This window comes from Rutilus rutilus, assembly GCF_951802725.1.
Source record: "Rutilus rutilus genome assembly, chromosome: 5".
NCBI classification, from domain to species: domain Eukaryota; kingdom Metazoa; phylum Chordata; class Actinopteri; order Cypriniformes; family Leuciscidae; genus Rutilus; species Rutilus rutilus.
Window position 1 is genome coordinate 40292699 of NC_140213.1, and position 20291 is coordinate 40312989.

At 41.4% G+C, this 20291-nt stretch overlaps 1 protein-coding gene across 1 annotated transcript; it reads left to right on the top strand.

Annotated features, from left to right (window-relative positions):
- The first annotated feature begins 6908 nt into the window (after positions 1–6908).
- LOC311290644 (AMP deaminase 3-like) lies at positions 6909–8199 on the top strand. Its single transcript, XM_084409255.1, has 3 exons — positions 6909–7072; positions 7177–7287; positions 7924–8199. The coding sequence occupies exons 1-3, from the start codon at positions 6947–6949 to the stop codon at positions 8098–8100; spliced, it is 414 nt and encodes a 137-aa protein (XP_084265381.1). The 5' UTR covers positions 6909–6946; the 3' UTR covers positions 8101–8199.
- Positions 8200–20291: the final 12092 nt, after the last annotated feature.

The window sequence follows — 20291 nt, forward strand, 5'->3', positions numbered from 1 at the left end:
ACAGTGATGTCATCGTCCAGCTCAGCTCAGTTCTCATCCAATAGTGTCAGTGCAGTCAAATCGAAATCAGTAATATTGCCGAATATCAAGTGTCCCCAACTGAGCAAGCCAAAAGGTGACTGTGGCAAGGAACCCAAACTCCATCTGTGACAGAATGGAGAGAAAAAAAAAAACCTTTTGAGAAACCAGGCTCAATCGGGGGGCCAGTTCCCTTTCGAACGGTCACTTCGTATTGCGTAGCTATACGCAGTGGGGAAACTCCTTTTCCTCGATTTACTGAAGCTTTTATTTAAAACGCATTTGCAGCTGCACAGCTAGCACATTGAGCGTGGCTCGCTCATAGGCTGTGCTGCAGCAACTGCTTAAACCAATGGCGCGGGCGCCTCAGACAGGCCACCAATGAACAACATTGTACGTCAGAGCTCCCAAAGGGGGCGTGGCCTTAGTCTATATCAGAGCCCCGCATTCGCCATTATAGCAGATTTCACTCCTTCAGCGACAACTGCATGTCTCTGACTGTTTTACTGAGCTTCGCCGTTTGAACAAGCCCTTCAGCCTGAGCGAGCATCTATTCAGCGGACTACGCCCTTTCTGCCGTTTTCCCCTGACGCCGTCTCACCTGTGGCTATCCGGCGACGACGACGATACATATCCTTTTACTAGCAATTAATGTTTCTAATATGCCTGGTTCATCTTGTGCCACGTGCGGAGGTAAGCTGCACGAGGCCGATGGACACGCGAGCTGCATTTCTTGCCTGGGAGTTCTCCACGCAAAATGCACTCTCTGCCGGCGGATGTGTGCCACGTGTGGATGCATCTGCATGAGGCTTATTACATCATGCGCTCGCGGCTAGCTCTCCTTTGGACGGCAAACCGCCTCTTGCGCTCCCCCCGTTTCTTCCCTCGTCGAGCCTCGACGGAAGAAGCGCGTGGGTAGATGTTCGAGCGGCTAGCTCTCTTTACGACACAAGAGAGCTACCCCGCCCTCGGTTTGGCACGTCACACAGAAGCGCGTTTTCTCTGAAAATGCTCTCATGCGCTTGCCCGCTTCCTTCCCTCATTGAGCAGCGACGGAAGAAGCGCGCGGTCAGATGTGCGGATCGGCTTATTACGTCATGCGCTCGCGGCTAGCTCTCCTTTGGGACGGCAAACCGCCTCTCGCGCTCCCCCCGTTTCTTCCCTCGTCGAGCCTCGACGGAAGAAGCGCGTGGGTAGATGTTTCGAGCGGCTAGCTCTCTTTACGACACAAGAGAGCTACCCCGCCCTCTGTTTTGCATGTCACACAGAAGCGCGTTTTCTCTGAAAATGCTCTCTCGTGCAGCAGCAACGCAAGAAGCGCGCGGTCAGATGTGCACGCGGCTATCTCTCTTTACGACACGAGAGCTACCGCTCCCTTACATTCTGTTCATCACGCAGAACCTTCTCCGTGATTCAGACACAACAGCGCGTTTTCATGCCTGGAATCAACCACGCTGAAACCGTTCTCTCTCACTGCAAGAACAAGCTGCCATTCTAAGCATTATAAGAGTTTTTCTCTGTCAATCCCCCTCTGTCAGTGGTGGATTCTGAGACTCTCACCTCTCGGCTGGACTAAATCTTTTCACCAAAGCGAACGAGTTCACGTCGGCTCCGCCCCCGCGTGACTCACCCTCGTTGGCAACGTCCGGGAAAGGGGTTGATCGGGCTCAACGTTGACCCCGCCCCCATCTAAACCCAGTAGGAGTGCAATTGGAAGAAGAATGGCCAGCTAGTCATGTTGAATCACGATTCTAACAAAGCTATAACTGCAGTCTAGGGGCCCGGTAAACCGTGCACTGCTGCAAACTATCGCTGTTCTCACAGCAGCTCAAACAGAGTGAGAAATAAATGTTCCCCCACAGCCCCCGCTCACAGGTAGCTGGGAACGTTCTCAAATCAGTCATTAGGCCCGTTACAAGCATGCCACTCATGCCGCACACTATCACTGCAGTCAGCGCGCCCGCTATGAAGCGTGCGCCGCCACAGATAGTCACTGCTCAAAATCCCATGACACTTCTCACAGCTCCCTGTCTAATTCAGGTGGCTGGAGATTTTATTATTGTCAACAGGCCCACTGCACTGTGTGCGCCTCTACAAACAAACGCCTTTTCACGGCGACCCACGTAAAGCACAAAAAGAGTATGTTTCACAATCACAACACACGGGTTCACGGTCCCCCTTCGCTAGGCGGCCCCCTCCCAGTTGTTACACTGACTTTTCCCCAGGCAAAAGCCTGTACAGTCAGTCCAACACTCAGTATGTGCACAAATCACAATGTAAGGGTATCAGGTCCCCTTGTGTTAGGCGGCCCATCCCAAACTGTGTATCAAACCCTAGCCACACGGGTGCAGGCCTGGCAAGCCATCCCCGGTGTGTCGAGTTGGGTCATAAACATTATAAAGCGAGGTTACTCGCTCCAATTCGCTCGCAGACCCCCAAAATTTCAGGCGGTAGTCGAGTCTTCAGTGAGAAGCAGCGTGGGTCACGTGCTTCGCGCCGAAGTACAGAATTTGTTAGCAAAAGGGGCGATAGAATTAATCCCTCCAGCGCAAACTTATTCAGGGTTTTACAGCCGTTATTTTCTAATTCCGAAAAAAGACGGCGGTCTCAGACCCATACTAGATTTGAGACATTTGAACAAAGCTCTCATGAGACGGCCGTTCAAAATGTTGACTATCAAACACATCCTAGCGCAAATTCGCCCGGGAGACTGGTTTGTAACAATGGATCTGAAAGACGCGTACTTTCATATTCAGATAAACCCTCGTCACAGGCCATTTTTGAGATTCGCCTTCGAGGGTCAAGCCTATCAGTACACGGTCCTGCCCTTCGGCCTGTCCCTGGCACCCCGTACATTCACAAAGTGTATGGAGGCAGCGCTCTCTCCCCTGAGACATCAGGGAGTGCGCGTGCTGAATTATCTCGACGACTGGCTGGTGCTAGCACAGTCGAGAGCAGAGCTGGTAGCTCACAGAGATTTGATTCTCGGCCATTTGAAATGCCTGGGTCTCACAATCAATGTTGCCAAAAGCAAACTGACACCCAGCCAGACTGTAGTTTTTCTGGGCACAGTTTTAGACTCAGTGGAGATGACAGCGCGGCTCACACGAGAGCGCGCGCTCGCAGTGCAGATGCTAGCAGCCTCGTTCAGTGCGCGAGAGCGCGCGCCCCTGAAAAAATTTCAGAAACTTCTCGGCCTCATGGCAGCAGCATCGCCAGTACTCTGTATGGGATTACTGTGCATGCGCCCGCTGCAACACTGGCTGAAACGCCGTGTGCCAACCTATGCATGGCAGTCCGGCAGCCTGCGCATCATGGTGAATCACGGTTGTATAAGAGCCCTGATTCCCTGGCGAGCTCAGGACTGGTACATCAAGGGTGTGACCATGGGAGTAGTTTCCAGAAGGAAAGTAGTGTTTACAGATGCATCCAACCTAGGTTGGGGTGCTCTGCACGAGGGCAAGCCTGTCTCCGGCCTCTGGTCGAGCACGGAGCAGAGCTTACACATCAACTGTCTGGAAATGAAAGCGGTTGGTTTAGCCCTGAAAGCATTACTAACAAACCTAAAAGGCCACCATGTCCTGGTCCGCACGGACAACATGTCAGTGGTGGCCTATATAAATCGCCAGGGCGGCATCAGGTCAGGCAGCCTGTATGCCCTAGCGAGAGAACTCCTTATATGGGCACAGAGCAATCTGCGCTCTTTGAGAGCAATGCATATCCCGGGCGTTCAGAATCTGGGCGCGGATATGCTCTCACGGGGCAACACTCCCCCAGGCGAGTGGTCCCTAAACCCTCAGACGGTTCGTCTGATATGGAGTGTGTTCGGAGAGGCCGAAATAGACCTTTTTGCCTCGAGATCCAACACTCATTGCAAGATGTTCTTCTCGAAAAGCAGGGATGCGTTGACCCATCGTTGGCCCAATCGCCCCCTATATGCTTTTCCCCCTGTCTCGATGATTCCACAGGTCATAAAGAGGGTCAGGGAGAGCGGGTGCCCAGTCCTGCTGGTGGCCCCTCTCTGGAGATCCAGACCGTGGTTTCCGGAGCTGATTCAGTTATCAGACACAGTCCCTTGGCCTGTTCCGACGAGGAAAGACCTCCTCTCCCAGGCGAAAGGGACGATATGGCATCCGCGTCCCGATTTATGGGCCCTCCATGTGTGGCCCCTAAACGGGTACCCGGGGACCTTCCAAGGAAGGTCCTAAACACTATCTCCGAAGCCAGGGCCCCGTCTACTAGGCGCCTATATGCTTTGAAATGGTCAGTGTTTTCCAGCTGGTGCTCGAAAAACTGTCTGGACCCAGAGTCATGTGAGGTAGATACAATATTATCCTTCCTGCAGGAGCTGTTGGATGCGGGCCGCTCCCCGTCCACGCTCAAAGTGTATGTGGCAGCTATTGCAGCGCATCATGCCCCGATAGCTGGCCAGTCGATAGGAAGGGATGATTTGGTGGTGCGGTTTTTGAAGGGTGCTAGGAGGATTAACCCCTCCAGACCCCCTTCTGTGCCCCTATGGGACCTCTCCAGGGTCTTAGGGGCCTTAAAGGGCCCACCATTTGAACCGCTACAGTCGGTTGATTTGAAACCTCTCGCGCTAAAGACTGCTCTCCTGCTGGCACTGGCATCTATCAAGCGAGTAGGGGATCTGCAGGCGCTCTCTGTGAGCCCTTCATGTTTGGAGTTTGGCCCAGGTGACTCTAAGGTCGTCCTCAAACCCAGGCATGGTTATGTGCCTAAAGTGCTTTCAACTCCGTTTAAAGCACAGGTCATTACGTTATTAGCCCTTCCCCCCTCTGCCGAAGATGGGGAGGTGAATTTTCTGTGTCCTGTCAGGGCACTGAGAATTTATCTGGAGCGTTCTGCGTCTTTCAGGCAGTCAGAACAGCTATTGTCTGCTTTGGTGGCTGATCCAAAGGCGATCCAGTCACCAAGCAAAGGCTGTCTAGATGGATTGTGGATGCTATATCTATGGCTTATACTTCAATGGGTCAGGTTTGCCCCATAGGTATTAAAGCCCATTCGACTAGAGGCATGGCTTCTTCGTGGGCTTGGTCATCTGGTTTTCCTATTCAGGATATTTGTGATGCGGCCGGCTGGTCCTCGCCTTCCACATTTATGAAATTCTATAACATGGAAGTTCCTTCTCTGCATGCGAAGGTGCTTTCAGTATGATGAAGACCCGGCAGTGCCCGGTCTTCTCTACAGTGTACTGTGCATAATCATTCACATATATATATAAAACCCGCTTGCTGGTTAATTTCTAATTTACTAAATAGCCCCGACGGTGTCCGGGTTCATTAGTATATTGGGTTGGTATTGATACTGACATATATATTTTATAAGGCCCGACGGTGTCTGGTCTATATATATAAATATATTTTATATGGTTCGGACTTGTTGAGCTCAGGGGTCCTGAGTTCAGTGGCAACCAGTTACTGTCGGTGCGGCGTTTTGCATGGCGTCCCCACTGCGTATAGCTACGCAATACGAAGTGACCGTTCGAAAGGGAACTACTCGGTTACTATCGTAACCTCAGTTCCCTGAGATAGGGAACGAGTATTGCGTAGCCGGCCGCACTATAGTAACCTGTTGAGTTGTCGCTTCAGTCGTGGAACCTGCTATAATGGCGAATGCGGGGCTCTGATATAGACTAAGGCCACGCCCCCTTTGGGAGCTCTGACGTACAATGTTGTTCATTGGTGGCCTGTCTGAGGCGCCCGCGCCATTGGTTTAAGCAGTTGCTGCAGCACAGCCTATGAGCGAGCCACGCTCAATGTGCTAGCTGTGCAGCTGCAAATGCGTTTTAAATAAAAGCTTCAGTAAATCGAGGAAAAGGAGTTTCCCCACTGCGTATAGCTACGCAATACTCGTTCCCTATCTCAGGGAACTGAGGTTACGATAGTAACCGAGTAGTTCTCCTCTGGCCAGATAAAGAACATGGTGTGGTTTAATTCCAGGCTGCATAAGTCAAATTGTGGATTGATATCATTCAGAATATTTCATCCACCCTGTAAAAAATGATTTTTTGTAATTTACATGAAAAAGTTAGTTCAGGTAAGAATTTAAAAAACGAAGTAAATTCCATATCAGTACTTAATTCAAGCGAGTAGAAATGAAAGCGTAACTATGAACTCAATAAAATTAAGTAAAAATTACTCAGCTTTTCTGATACTGGGGTTCCCATCATGCACTGGACCTTGAATAATTAATGAGGTTAATTTTTCACTGGTTTCCAGCTGTATTTACACTGTTTTATCATTGCTTTTGTTGTCAGGATTAGTAACTTGCCATTTTGTGACATTTCGAGTACATTTTCTGCTCAAAATGACACATTCAAACACAAAAACGATCCAAATGTTACCGTCATTGTGTATTGTCTACCAAGTATTGAGGTCTTTGCATTCACATGATGCTTAACATCTGACATGTTGTAGTATAAATTACTCAGATAATCTAAGTAAAGCACATACTATAAATGACTGGTATAATTCAATATTATTGTTTAAGTGAAATGTAATGCAAAGGAAATTTCAACTAATTCGATATTAATCAACCTTTTACTAGCCAAGTTAAAATTACAAATTTTCTGTGTTACTTTCACTTAACTAGGTTAAGTAAAGTTTACTTAATTCCATATTCCAAGTAAATTTAACTTAAAGATTTCTAATTAAAGCTACTGATGAATATATTTAGGTTTTTACTTGGCAAATCTTTGTAAATTTACTAGCATTTTCTGAGTGAAAAAAGTTGCCTAGCTTTTTTCAAGTAAATCCTACTCCAAATTTTTTTCAGTGCAGTTCTGTCTGCTTGAAGATCGGGATAGTAGCCTAGTATTTTCTAGTGGTTTAACATTGTTCTTGTTAATTTCTCAATACAGAGTCCTGTGCTGCAGTACTTGTTTTACTTGGCCCAGGTGCCCATTGCCATGTCTCCGCTCAGTAACAATAGCCTGTTCCTGGAGTATTCCAAGAATCCCCTCAGGGAGTTCCTGCAAAAGGGCCTGTGTGTGTCCCTCTCCACGGATGACCCATTACAGTTCCACTACACAAAGGTCTGGGAAAGCAGTGTGAATGACGCTCATAGAACACTGCCAACACTGAGTGTAATCATCTAGAGCAGTCAGGTGATGTGATTCTGTTGTTTATGTATCTTTAGGAGGCCTTGATGGAGGAGTACGCCATAGCAGCACAACTGTGGAAACTGAGCACATGCGATGTGTGTGAGATCGCCAGAAATAGTGTGCTTCAGAGCGGTCTGTCTCATCAGGTACTTTCTCTGTCTGTCTTAACCTATAAAGAATATTCTAGGTTCAGATTTACAAATAATTTTAGCTCGTCCTCGTTTGTTTGAAAATTTAAATAAAATAAAAATTGTTCAAAATTTATATGAGTGAGTACATCATGCATCCATCGTCAAAACAGGGTTTTTGTCTTATCCAGAATCACTACGGTGCGCCTATAAGCGTTTATATTCTAAGTATTTTAGACCGGACGGAGTGACTACCACTGTGGTGTACATTTTTTTTACAGTCTATGGAGGTAGCCCAGTACCTGCGTGACTTTACATTAACAGAAAAGTGGCTCCGGCTACAATGTCCTTCCGCAAAACGCATGCGGTTTTGTTTATTAATCGCATTTTTGTTTATTAACCTCTAGAGCGGCAAAAGTTAGTGTAGGCCTACCTTTAATTCTTCTCTTAACACTTATGTATTATTTGAGCTGTAAATCTGTTTAAACTATTTTTACAGTAATTTAAGGGTTTTGGAGTTTATGTTATTGCATTTTCATGGCGGTGAAGTAATATTCCCTTGAGAAAAGTTTTCTAGTACTAATTTTAAACACATTCCAATGCTAAATTTAACATCAGCCTATGTAAAAGCTGACATTTAGATTTCCCTTGCAGGAGAAGAAACACTTCCTGGGTGAGAATTATCTACAGGATGGACCAGAGGGTAATGACATCCGTATGACAAATGTGGCGCAAATCCGTATGGCCTATCGTCACGAGACCTTGTGCAATGAGCTCAGCTTCCTAGTGGATGCCGTCAAGTCAGAAGTCTTGGCTGCACAAGCCCCGTAAACATGGCAGGGTGATCGATAGGGTAGAACATGAGTCCATACGAGTGGACCAGATATCAGCATAAAACTTTATCTTGCTATAAGTGATGCACAAAAGAGGTAGCAATATGTGGAGTCATGTGACTTAACGCCTGGCTTATATGATGTGCATATCCCTTGTCATGGTGCCTTATGTGTATATATTTAATATCTCAAATCTATTATTTAAAAAAATATGGGGCGCTCTGATAAACTGTGTCAGTATTTTGCATGGTTTCTGAAAATGGGAACATACATTTGTTACCTTTTCTTAAAGGGTTAGGTCACCAAAAAAAATAAAAAATTCTGTTAGTAATTACTCACCCTCATGTTGTTCCAACCCCTTAAGACTTTTGTTCATTTTCGGAACACAAATTAAGATATTTTTGATGAAATCTGAGAGCTGGATCACTCCATAGGCTTCTATGGGATCGAAACTTGCCGGCCCAGAAAAGTTAGTATAGACATTGTTAAAATAGTCCAAGTGACTACAGTGGCTCAACCATAAGTTTATCAACCGACAAGAATACTTTTTGTGCGCAAAAACAAAAATAACGACTTTATTCAACTATTAATTTTCTTCTGTGTGGGCCAGTGTGTCAGTGTGTTGTTGTGAAGAGACTTACTGTACATTCTGACTAACCACCAACTCCATTTGGCAGTGGTACATGCAATGCATGCAGAACCTGTGGCAAAGAAGTTCTTTGACTGGTCCAGTTCACTGAACACATTTTGTCACAGACATTATGTTGCAAATAGATACACTACACCCACACTGAAAAGACTGCTAGAAATTCGCTGGACCAGTCATTATGATGTCACCAAGTCTATTGTTCACAATGAGGATGTCATTAGGAGGCTTCTGTCTGAGATAGCAAAGGATGACCGTGCTCCATTTGACATTAACACAGAGGCATGTGGTCTTTTGACCCAGATTAACAGACAGAACTTCTTTGACACTGGCAAATTTCTTCTGCATGTGCTTGGTGCGCTGAAGCCAGCCAATTCAATTCTGCAGTCACAAACAGTGGATTTGTGCACTGCAGTAGAAGTGGTGACAGCTTCCCTGGTCACACTGAAGGAGATGTGATGCGACTCATTCTGGGAGGAGCATTTCTCTCAGTGTGGAAGTAGGCCTACCAACCCACCTAATAGGAGACGGATAGTTAATTCACAACTTGTCAGTAGTGTTATCTTGTCTACAATAGGGCATGGTGATGACTCATGACCAAACTGCTCCTAATCAGACTTTTAAAAGGGCTATGTTCAACATCCTTGATAGGGCTATTGTGGAGATGGAGACAAGATTCTCTCAAAGAAATGTTGATTTAATGAGGGCAACATCATTTATCCTACCAAAATCAGCGTCTTTCCTTGACCCTTCTCTCCTGAAGCCACTTCAAGTGCTTGCAGGCACAGAGCAAAATAGTATGACCTTGCAAAATTAAATTGCTGTGGCAAAAGCAATGTTGCTCAATAAACTGTCCACTGATGCTAACCTCTCTGAAGTATGCAAGTGTATTCAGCAGTACAAAGAGGCCTTCCCCATTTTGCATAAGCTGTATGTCATCATTGGTGTGTCCTCAGCTGCATGTGAAAGTTATTTTTCTACCTTGAGCCGCATTCTCACACCTCTCCGAAGATCAATGCTGCATTCAAGGAAAAGAGATTTGGTCATTTTGGCACACGAAAAAAAAAAATCACAAAAGGTCTGGACATGAATCAATTTGTTTCTGAATTTGACTAGCCGCAGACTGGTCCTGTATAGGGACCTGATGAAATCCATGAATAAGTACTACAATAGTTCACAAAAAGGGTAAAATAATAATAATATTTGCCTATGGCAAGCACCACTATAAAAAATTAAATTAAAATAAAAAATATTTAAAAAAAGTTGTGTTGCCTCTGCTAATCATATCATAATTTCAATTCTTATTGCCTCCTGGTTTATCAAAAAAATGAAGTTACATCTTTTGATTAACAGTGCCCCCTGCTGACTCCGTTTATAATGACACCCACTGTCATAGCCTCCCACCGGCAACTATAGTTGCTGCAGTGAATAGTTGTCATTTTCCTTTTGTAAGTATTTTTCTAGATGTTGTCCTTGTTCTATGTCTCAATGACATGCAAGCAAACAACCAAATAAAGGATTTCAAGAAAAAAAAAAATGTATTCACTTGCTTCCTGTCACATGAGGCTGTCAACTTCCTACCCCTACTTCCAAGATGCATGGCGAAGGCAAACCCTCCCAAAGAAAGGTCATTTTCATGTTACTAGTATTTTTTATTGACATATATATATATCTACATAATCATGAAGGTCTCTAGAATCATCCAAACAAAACAAATCTTACAAGAGATATATAGTTTTTTGTATACTTAGTCAAAAGTCCAAATGTATATATAGTTGCTATAGTTGCTGGTGGGCAAATGACCCCAGGCATCAAAATGTAATTTTGTAACAAAATATATATATATATATATATATATTTTTTTTTTTTTTTTTTTAACAAATGCAATTTTACTCCGTTTATTAATGTTTTTACTCCACATTTGGACTCCATCAAATTTATATAAAAATATAAAAAAATATTTTTTAAATAGGTTTTTATAAAAAAAATAAAAAGAAAGAAAATTTTAAATTCACCTTATAAAAGGCCCACATTTCCAAATTTCATTCATGGGGATAACATGGATAATTTGACATGATTTAGTGTAAGATTTTTTGCCCATATTTTGGAAAATGCATTAGATTAGCAGTTTTTGTACTGAAAAAAAGACCAGTTTTTCAATAATGTTACATTATGATTAGAATCAAACCTGATCAGGATGTTACAAAGAGAAAAGTTGGAGTCTTTAGAGTTCATCATTTATTTCAAACATCCGGTTTCCATATGATTCTATTGTTTCTGATTTTGAGGATGAATTTATGATTTCATAATATGTAGATATGAATACAACTGGAAGACCTTGTGAAAAGATGTATTTCAGTTAGTCAAATAGTAAATAGTGGAGCTCTGCAGCCATCTACTGGTTAAAGTGATGTTACTTTTAAAACTTCATTTTCCAAAAGATGGGCAAAAATCTTTCACTAAACCAGGTTTTCTCAAACTCGGTCCTGGAGGGCCACTGTCCTGCACAGTTTAGCTCCAACCCTGATCAAACACACCTGAGCAAGCTAATCAATGTCTTCAGGATCACTAGAAACTCACAGCTAGGTGTGTTAAAGACCTTTGTCGGTCTTAAATGTCAATCTTTATGGTCTTAAAAATGTCTTAAAAAGGTCTTAAATTTGACTTACTGAAACCTGCAAGAACCTTAGTTTCCGCCTGACCCTTAAGGCGGAACAAGAACGTGAAGTAAGAGAGATGGAGATCTAATTATTGGTGAATAAAGTGTCATTGTTTATATTTTTGCAGGGAGACTGAAGTAATCATGCCTCAATTGGAAGAGGATGAATTGCATCATGGTAGTGGACAAAAGCAGAATAGGACCTACTCAACACGGCCAGTGAGCACGGAGCTCAAACCGCATCAGTCTCACAGCCGATGCACATCCGAGTGTGAAAGAGGTCCGTATAACCACAATATGTTGATATAGTCGCTAAAAGTATTATACATTTTGAAACTGCTCTTTTTCATTCTCATCTATTTCATAGGTGTTTGATATCTCCTCACTGTATGGGGAACTACAGCCTGGTGACGCCAAGCTGGTGACCTTCTCATTTCTTGGTCACGCTGACATCAGCACGCATGTGTTGGTATTGTGTGAGGTGGAAGGAGGGCCCACCTATGAGATCACACTCAAATAAATTTTGTTCTTCTAAACTTTTCAACTTTTTAGAATCCTAAAAAAGTATCATAGTTTCCACAAAAAGATTATCAGCACAATATTTTCAACATTGACAACAATAAGAAATGTTTCTTGAGCACCAAATCAGCATATTAGGATGATTTCTAAAGGATCATGTGACACTGAAGACTGGAGTAATGATGCTGAAAATTCAGCTTTGCCGCCACAAGAAAAAAAAAAAAAACATTTTAAATTATATAAAAATGTAAAGTTTTTGATCAAATAAATGCAGCATTGGTGAGTATAAGAGACTTATTAAAAAAGCATTAAAACAAAAATCTGAGATCTGAACAAACCTCTAACTAACACAAAGTATTTAACTTTGTGCTATGAACCTCAAATTATGTGGCTTGTTGAGGACAATGTGCTCTCAGGAAAGGTTCACACAAAACATGTTATTGGCCAAGTCAGACACCACGTCTTCATAAGATCTAATTAATCGAACCTTATAAATGAATTAGCCATTCTGAGGCCAACAGAGCATCACAAAATTGTCGGACACATTGCAAATTTCCGACAGGATGTTTTAAATTCCTGAATATGATCCAACTTTCACTCTCATCAAATACAATTGAAAGGAGGCCAGCCCTGCGTCCTGGCTCGCCTAACATTTAATCAAACACAGTCGCACCATGCCAGCTTGCAGACTGACATAATGGTCTTGACCTTGGACTAGCTCAGCCCCTGCGCTAGAACTGTTCAAACCCATTTTCTTGCCTGATATGCAGCCAGCCAGAAGGAATGCTATTTATCTTAGAAACAAGCAGTTTTGCTCTCAGTGGGAACTTAGGTCTTGTGGTTATAGAGCAAATAGTGCAACTATTATTGAGTGCTGTGTTGCTCTCTGATTACCTATTGATCGGATTCTTTGTTTTACTAACACAGGCAGTTTGTACTAAAGAGAGAAGAAATAGCAGACTTTGTTGCTCAAGATATATTTTTACATCATAAGGTAAATACTTCGACATTAGCCGAAGTCACTATAAGGCCTATAATAAGACATTGTTGAATTTGTAATAGCAATTTGTAAGATGATTTGATTTTTAACTAAACCATTTGAATGTTTTACTGTTGCTTTTTCTTTAAAGGTGCCTAAATCATAGATTGACGCTAATGATTGACTGTACTAAATCATAAAAATACCATGATTTGTTTGCAGAGATTCAGGAAACATGCTTGTTCAAACACTTGTTTCTCTGAAAAACAGTGCTAGAGTGTCCTCAATCTGGCAAGTGCCAAGTTTGAGGAAGAGGGTGCGGGAGAAACGACTCTCTAAACAAAATTGGTAATAGGTAATAGGTCAGTTATGTGTGAAAGCAATTCAGCATTTGCATTACCTATCTTTGAAATTCCTGCAAACATTGTGCGAATTGACAAAATTACAGACATCCAAAGTAATACATTTGTGTACACACATATGTTCTGAAATGAAATCTCATTTGAATAGGGCTTTCGGAAGAGGCTATGAAACCTTATTAAGGATTTTTTACAAGCGATCAATGCGTGTGTCTGATTGACCTTCTCTTCTAGGTTAATCTTGCCTGAGTACACACTGGACTTTGGGTATGTCATCAATGGCAACATTGTGACCCACATTGTCAAAATAACCAACACTTGTCCAGTGGCTGTATCTTTCAGAGCTGACAAGAGCTCATTGGCAGGCACAGGTTGGTCCTAAGGTGACCACCCGTCCCGCGTAGCGCGTGCGCGCACAGCGTTTGAAGCCCAATTCACGCTGAGACCGTGTCACGCATAATCTATGCTTCCTCAAAAAAAAGTTGGTCGCTCTATATACTCGAGCCCCAAGCAGACAAACGAACATTACTTGACATTTCAGCACGCTATTGTTGCCACACAAACCCCTCAGTTGAACTGCTGACTAGGTTGTTGTCAACTTTTTCGTTGTTGTCATCACAGCGCACGCACGCGCATACCAGACACACTGGGAAGGAAGGAACTTTTAGATGCGCGCTTTCCAATTCGAAAAATTCGAGAAAGAGACTGTCTGAGAGGCAACGCCATCATCAATTAAAAAGAGAAGGTGTGAGTACAAGAAACAAGAATGGGGAAATGAATATTTGTGGCTGAAAGGTGTTGAGGGGGATACCGAGAGGGCTTTTTGTGACCTTTGCAAAAATGTCCTTCTCAATCGGACATGGAGGGAGGGGAATACGAGGTTAATCGTATTTTTTTTTTAAATACTTTTTTTTAAATTGTTCCTGTGGTGTTGAGCAACTACAATTCCTGTTAATCCTATACATTATATTATAATTTATTAATTTATTTAAAGTAAATAAATTGTAATGAAAAATAAATAAAATTATATAGTAAATCTTAAGTGGAAGTACATCTGTCAATTCATTGAATGTTCAAAATATTATGAGTCTTTATTTAGAAAAAAAACACACATTGGTTGGCCTATTCATGAGCATACATCAAAAATTACACGTTTAGGAGAATAGGGCATTATTAATACTATGCAAGGTGGTATGTGCTAGAAATGGGTAAACCACTATCAGCGAGTCTGCCAGTGGGGCACCGCCGCGCCAGGCAGTGTCCAACATTGTCCCTCAGAAACATACCCATTGTCCCCCCGTGGGCTTATTAGCAGGTGGTCACCCTAGGGTCCATACCGCAGAATGTTCAATAGATTTAAAATAGCCAGGGATTATTGTTCTGGATATCATCCATTTCAGCGAAACAGATGTTTGAGTAGGCGTCAATCTTTGTGATGTGTTTAGATTGTTCATGAAGCTTGTGGCTTGATTAAAATTGAGCTTTTTCTTTGAGTGTTATTATTCCAGTATGTTAGTATCAGCAAAGCCTAAAACAGAATTGTTCATTATAGCTGTATTGAGGATCCACTGCATTAATATTCAGTTTTTTAGTACAGAATTGGACAGGTTGCAGAATTTGCCCTTCTGTGAGACAGAGACGTTTGAAGTGATGTTTGATACCCGTGAGGCCAGTCTGGGAAAGATCAATGCAGTTATGCCCATACAGGTTTGATGAAAGCAACATTAAATATCTGAGACAAGCAAAGAAGTACAGGACGAAGATAAAATATTGACTTTTCATGCCTGTTGTTGAGATTGCAAACATTCACCATCATAATCATTCACTCATACAGACTTGTGCAGAAAAAGCTAATACAAATAAATGTTATGACAAAATGAATAAGAAATATTAATAGAAGCAAAATTGTGACATCTTAAAATTTGTTACATTTTTATTCAACTTCTCACGCATTATTATGCTGATAATATAAAATATTTGTAATAAAAATGTATTCAGTTAGCTACAATTTATCAGTGAATTTGATACATTTTGCATATTGTTTGTACAGTACACACTGCTATGTGTATTGTACATTATAGCCCCTTTGTTGATTTTCTGTCACTAAATCCTGTGTGTGTGACAGGTGACTAAGGGACCCCAAGTGCAGGTGTGTTTATGTGCAGAGGTCACCATGCCCTCCCTCACAGTGTCAATAGACACACTGCAGTTCGACACCATCCAGTGTGGCCTGTGCCAGGTGATCACGGTGGAGTATCAGACAGGAGGAACGGCCAAAGATGGTACAAGCCTTTTACGCTACAAGCAAAGGGCCAAAGTAATTTTTCTTCTTTTGAATAATATGCACTATTTATTCACAGAATTAATATGATCATGTATTGAAAAAGTAAATAGTCCATTTTGATTTAATGTTGGGACATTTTGATCATTATTAGCTGGTTTAGTAGGGCTGAGATTCATTTGTCTTTATGGCATGTTTGCTGCTTCTAGTTTTAGATCAGGCTGCACTATGAGGTTTACTTCAGTGCTCTTACCATTTGTTGTTTTGTTTTCTGTTTTGGTTTTGTGATTAGATTGACAAGCACACCCCACTGTACCTCAGATGACAGGCTCTGCTGAAACAGCGGCCAATTGTCTTTGAGTTATTGCCCTGCGATGGCACACTCTATCCTGGTGACAGAACCAACATGCAGGTCAAATTCAGCCCAGCAGAGGGGGTAAAGTCAACCACAGACACTAGATACTGTATGATTACACAGTTATTAGTTTTTCATATACACTACTGGTCAAAATTTTGCAAACAGTAAGATTTTTTTGTAAAGATATTGATACATTTATGATGTTATCAGCTACACTGTAAAGGAATTTGTGCTTTCCCATCTATAAGCAGAGACCCCAAGTGAGAGGGAAAATTGTTATCATTGAACTTAGACATGAATTAATTACTGTCTATGTGTTTATTTAATAGGATTGTGTTTGCACACTGCAAAAAGATCCTGCGGCCTGAGAGTGGACTCCAAAAGACTTACATTATCCAGTCGAAGCTGTATGAGTTTGGACCTCTACTGTGTGGAAAGACCAGGGGCAGGTGCTGGCATTTAGTGCCAAACTATCCCTTTTGCATTATTGGTTGTCTTAACAGTACTTTTCTGTTAAAGTTCTTCGATAATAAATGCTTATCTATATTAGGTCTTTATTAATATAAATTATGTTATCCTGACCCAGGTTTAAAGAAGGAAAATATCCTGAGAATATGGATGAGTTTGTAATTTACAACAATTCTACAATGAAGGCGGAGGCCTATGATGTTGCGTTGGACATAACCATTCCAGAAGGTACTTAACTAACAGTTAGCTCATTGGTTCATCACATCATAACATTTTCCAGCGGCAAATTATATGTTAAAGGGATGGTTAACACTAAAATCATAATTCTGTCATCATTTACTCACCCTCATGTTGTTCCAAACGTGTGATTTAAATGTATATATGTTATATGTTGGGGGTTAAATGACTTCAGATTGTTTTAAGTCGACATTTATGTGTTTAAAGTCGAGTCGACGTCGACTAGTCGCTAATGATGTAAATAATGAACAAATAAGCCTGAATCTTGAGCTGAGACTTGAATGCTCTTCTAAATCAGATACAGATAAAGTAACACAGTAAAGATTACATATATGAATGCATTAGTGAGAGAGCGATTGCATGTGAAATAATTCTACCTGGCAGTGTCTCTCTAGTAATAGTGAAGCTGTGGGTTTTAGTTACTAAGAATATGCTAGAACATTTCAGTTTCTTAGCTATTTTGTTGATAAATCACATAACAGTGTTGACAAGACATTTCTGTGGTGCTGAATGTTTCTGTGCGCGCGATCTGCATGTGATGTACGAGCTACTGTCTGTGTGTGTGTATGTGTAGGCTAATGCAGCAGCGCATTAGTTTAGAACGGCGATTAACTTAGGTGTACAATAAGCTGTTTAAAACGTGCATTCACCAGATCAAAATTGAGCATCCAGATGGTATAATCAAATATATATTGTGGAATGCTCTCGGATTATGTATTTATTTGTCATTATTTTTTATTTGTCAAAGCGTAAAAGTGGACTTCGCATTTTTCACTGTTCCACATAAAGTGAACAGATTTCTTATCGTCTAGTCAACGTTAAGCTTAAAGCGTCAAGGCAGAGCATTAAAGTCTATGTATGCATGTTATTATGCATTTAAAAAAAGAAACTTCTGTCTACATTCATTTTTAATTGAACTTTTCTTTTATTCATTTCATGCTTTTTTTTTAATTTGCTGTAGATTCTGATGGTTCATTAGATTTTGGAACAATCAAAGTATCAGAAGAGGTCAAGCGGTCAATTAAGTTGAAAACCAAAAGCAAATATGACATAGCCTTTAAGTAAGTTACTATGTAGATATTTAATCATATGTTTCTATTTTAATAAAAATAATAACATCACATATGTCTGTAATGTTTCTTTTGTCTCTTTTTGTAAATAATTTTCTTTGTGGGGGCCACTGGGGCGCCAGAGACAGAAATGCCAGATCTGAACTCAATATTCTCCATCACTCCTCAGAAGGGCTCTCTGCGCCCCAACAATAAACCCAGCAATGTCCAGATTATTTACCACCACAACAAAAGATGTCCATCAGAGATAGTCCAATCCTTTGCTGTCAGGTCTTTAATTTTAACACTTAATATATTCTTTACCATGCAGTATTTGTTACATTTTAGCTCTGCTGTCATCAAAAACTAAACTAATGTATTTTATTGAATTTTCTGAATAGGTTATTGAGCCCAATTTGGAGGGTGGCGAGACCATTAAAACTGTACCAATCAAAGTGTCAGTCCAGGCACTTTTCTCCAAATATAGTATCAGTCCCACTAATTATATCAACTTGGGCCCACTTGTGTACGGCTCATGTAAAAAACAGACTCTCACTGTGGAGAATAAAGGCAACTTTGAGAGGAGAGGGTATGGCTATTGTTTATAATTAAATTAAATTAAATTAAATAGTTAAATATTAAATGTTCTGGTTTCTGTTTTGTTTTTTTTTAGCTTGAGAAGAAACCATCAAAAAACATTTATGCTGCAAAACCATCCAGTGCCAATGAATCACGAAACACTATGCAGAATGAGTTTGGCACGACAACACAGGTAAGAAACAATATTTCTTTTTTTACAGTTTTAATGGAGTGTACAATACATGTACTATATTACAAATTCTGTTTTATATGCATGTTGTTGTTGTTTTTTTACAGATACATTTGACATGTGGTGTTTTCTCATTGTCTCCATGTTTCTCATTGTTACTGTGGATTGCAAGGAAGAGCATGAAGGTAGTTGGGAGGAATGTCTAGCAATAGACATCACTGACAGAGACCCCTCTGACAGCCCAGATGGAATTCCATACAAGCTAGTAACAGAAGTCTGTATGCCAGGTTTGTGACTATGAATGAGTAGCTCTAAAGTTCTGTGAAGTATGTTCTCTGATTATGTATGTACTTTGATTATTATTTTTTTCTTTGATGGTAGATTTTAGTTTTTCTAATCACTTTATTTACTATAAATCACCTAAAGGACTACCAAATGACTTAAATTGTCCTGATAAGTATAGAGATGAAACTTAATTGTAATTAACTGATTTAATTTATAAAATATATACTCACTTGTTAAAATTCATAACAGTCATCATAACCTGGTCTTGAAATACTTGATTTTATATTACCCACCCATTATTTTGATTACATTGAATCTACCCACAAATATCTTCCTATGGTGCATGTCATTGGGCTCAATGGGCCCCATGGTGCAGGTGCACCCCAGTGCTCAGTGGGTCCTGTGGTGCAGCTCCACCTCTGGGCTCAGTGGGCCTCATGGTGTAGCTCTGCCTATTGGCTTTTAACAATGTACTGGTGGGTCCGTCAGCCAAAGCCAAGTTTCAGCTGACCAATCCAGGAAAAGTGTCTTGTGAACTCAACCTGGCGATCAAAACAGTCAAGGTGTGTTTGTGAGAGGTTTACATTATTTACGTTATTCTGCAGAATATGTAAGAATATTATAGCGTTTTTATGTTTTGAAATTTTTTAACTGTTAATGGGCAAATTGTTGCTTAACTGTATCTTTGCTTAACCTGTTTTTGATCATTCTAGAAGACAATGCACAATGAGGTTTTTGAGTTGACCCCTGCAGAGATGTGTATCCCCAGCCACTCAGTCACTTTTTCTCTTTTTCTCCTTTGAATATTGTCACGGCCAGCTTGCTCTCGGCCGTAACATAAAAAAGGGCACTTGTTCAGATTGTTTGACTTGCAAGTTTCTTTATTAAGTGTCAAAATGATACAATACAAAATAATATAACTTAATGTCTAGGGTTTAAATAAAGGGGAAAAATAATAATCCAAATGGTGAGGAAATGTTGATAAAGCAAAAGCAAAGGTTCGAGCAAATGACTTCTCCTGGGGACTGCCGATCTCCAAAGGAAAAGTGAAATGGATTGTATCAGTCCCATCTTTTATCCTCTCCACAATCAGATGAGATTATTCAGCAGGGGTATACACTCGACCACACCCTCCCAAGTCATCCCGCAACCAGCAGGCGGAAAGAGGAAGCGCAGGGTCGTAACTCTATGAACACATATCATGCAGTGTTTGAGGCAGTTCTGAAAGTGAACACAAGGTAACTGCTCTCAGTGCAGGTTGAACTGTTTAGATGGTTGTTTAAAGTATGTTGAAGCTTTACTCGTTCTGTTTTGTATCACAATCAAACTTCTGCCCACAGACACAAAGCTCTTGAGTTTGATCTAATGGGTGAAGGAAACTTGCCCAGCATCACTGTTCTGAGACCTGTTCAGAGGATTAATCGAGGTCAGCCAGTGCTACAGTTTAAGCGCTTATTGGTGGGACGAGGGCAGACTTTTCCATTAGTGATCAAGAACAATGGCAATGTGCCAGCACAGGTAAGATCAGAATTAGTTTATGACTGAATTGCTATTTCTTTAACTTGAATATTCATTGGAAT

Bases quoted from the DNA above. Each gene is read 5' to 3' on its own strand.
- LOC311290644 (XM_084409255.1), top strand. From the start codon at position 6,947: ATGTCTCCGCTCAGTAACAATAGCCTGTTCCTGGAGTATTCCAAGAAT. The intron at 7,073-7,176 runs GTCTGGGAAAGC...ATGTATCTTTAG, and splicing joins TACAGTTCCACTACACAAAG to GAGGCCTTGATGGAGGAGTA. The intron at 7,288-7,923 runs GTACTTTCTCTG...TTTCCCTTGCAG, and splicing joins AGAGCGGTCTGTCTCATCAG to GAGAAGAAACACTTCCTGGG.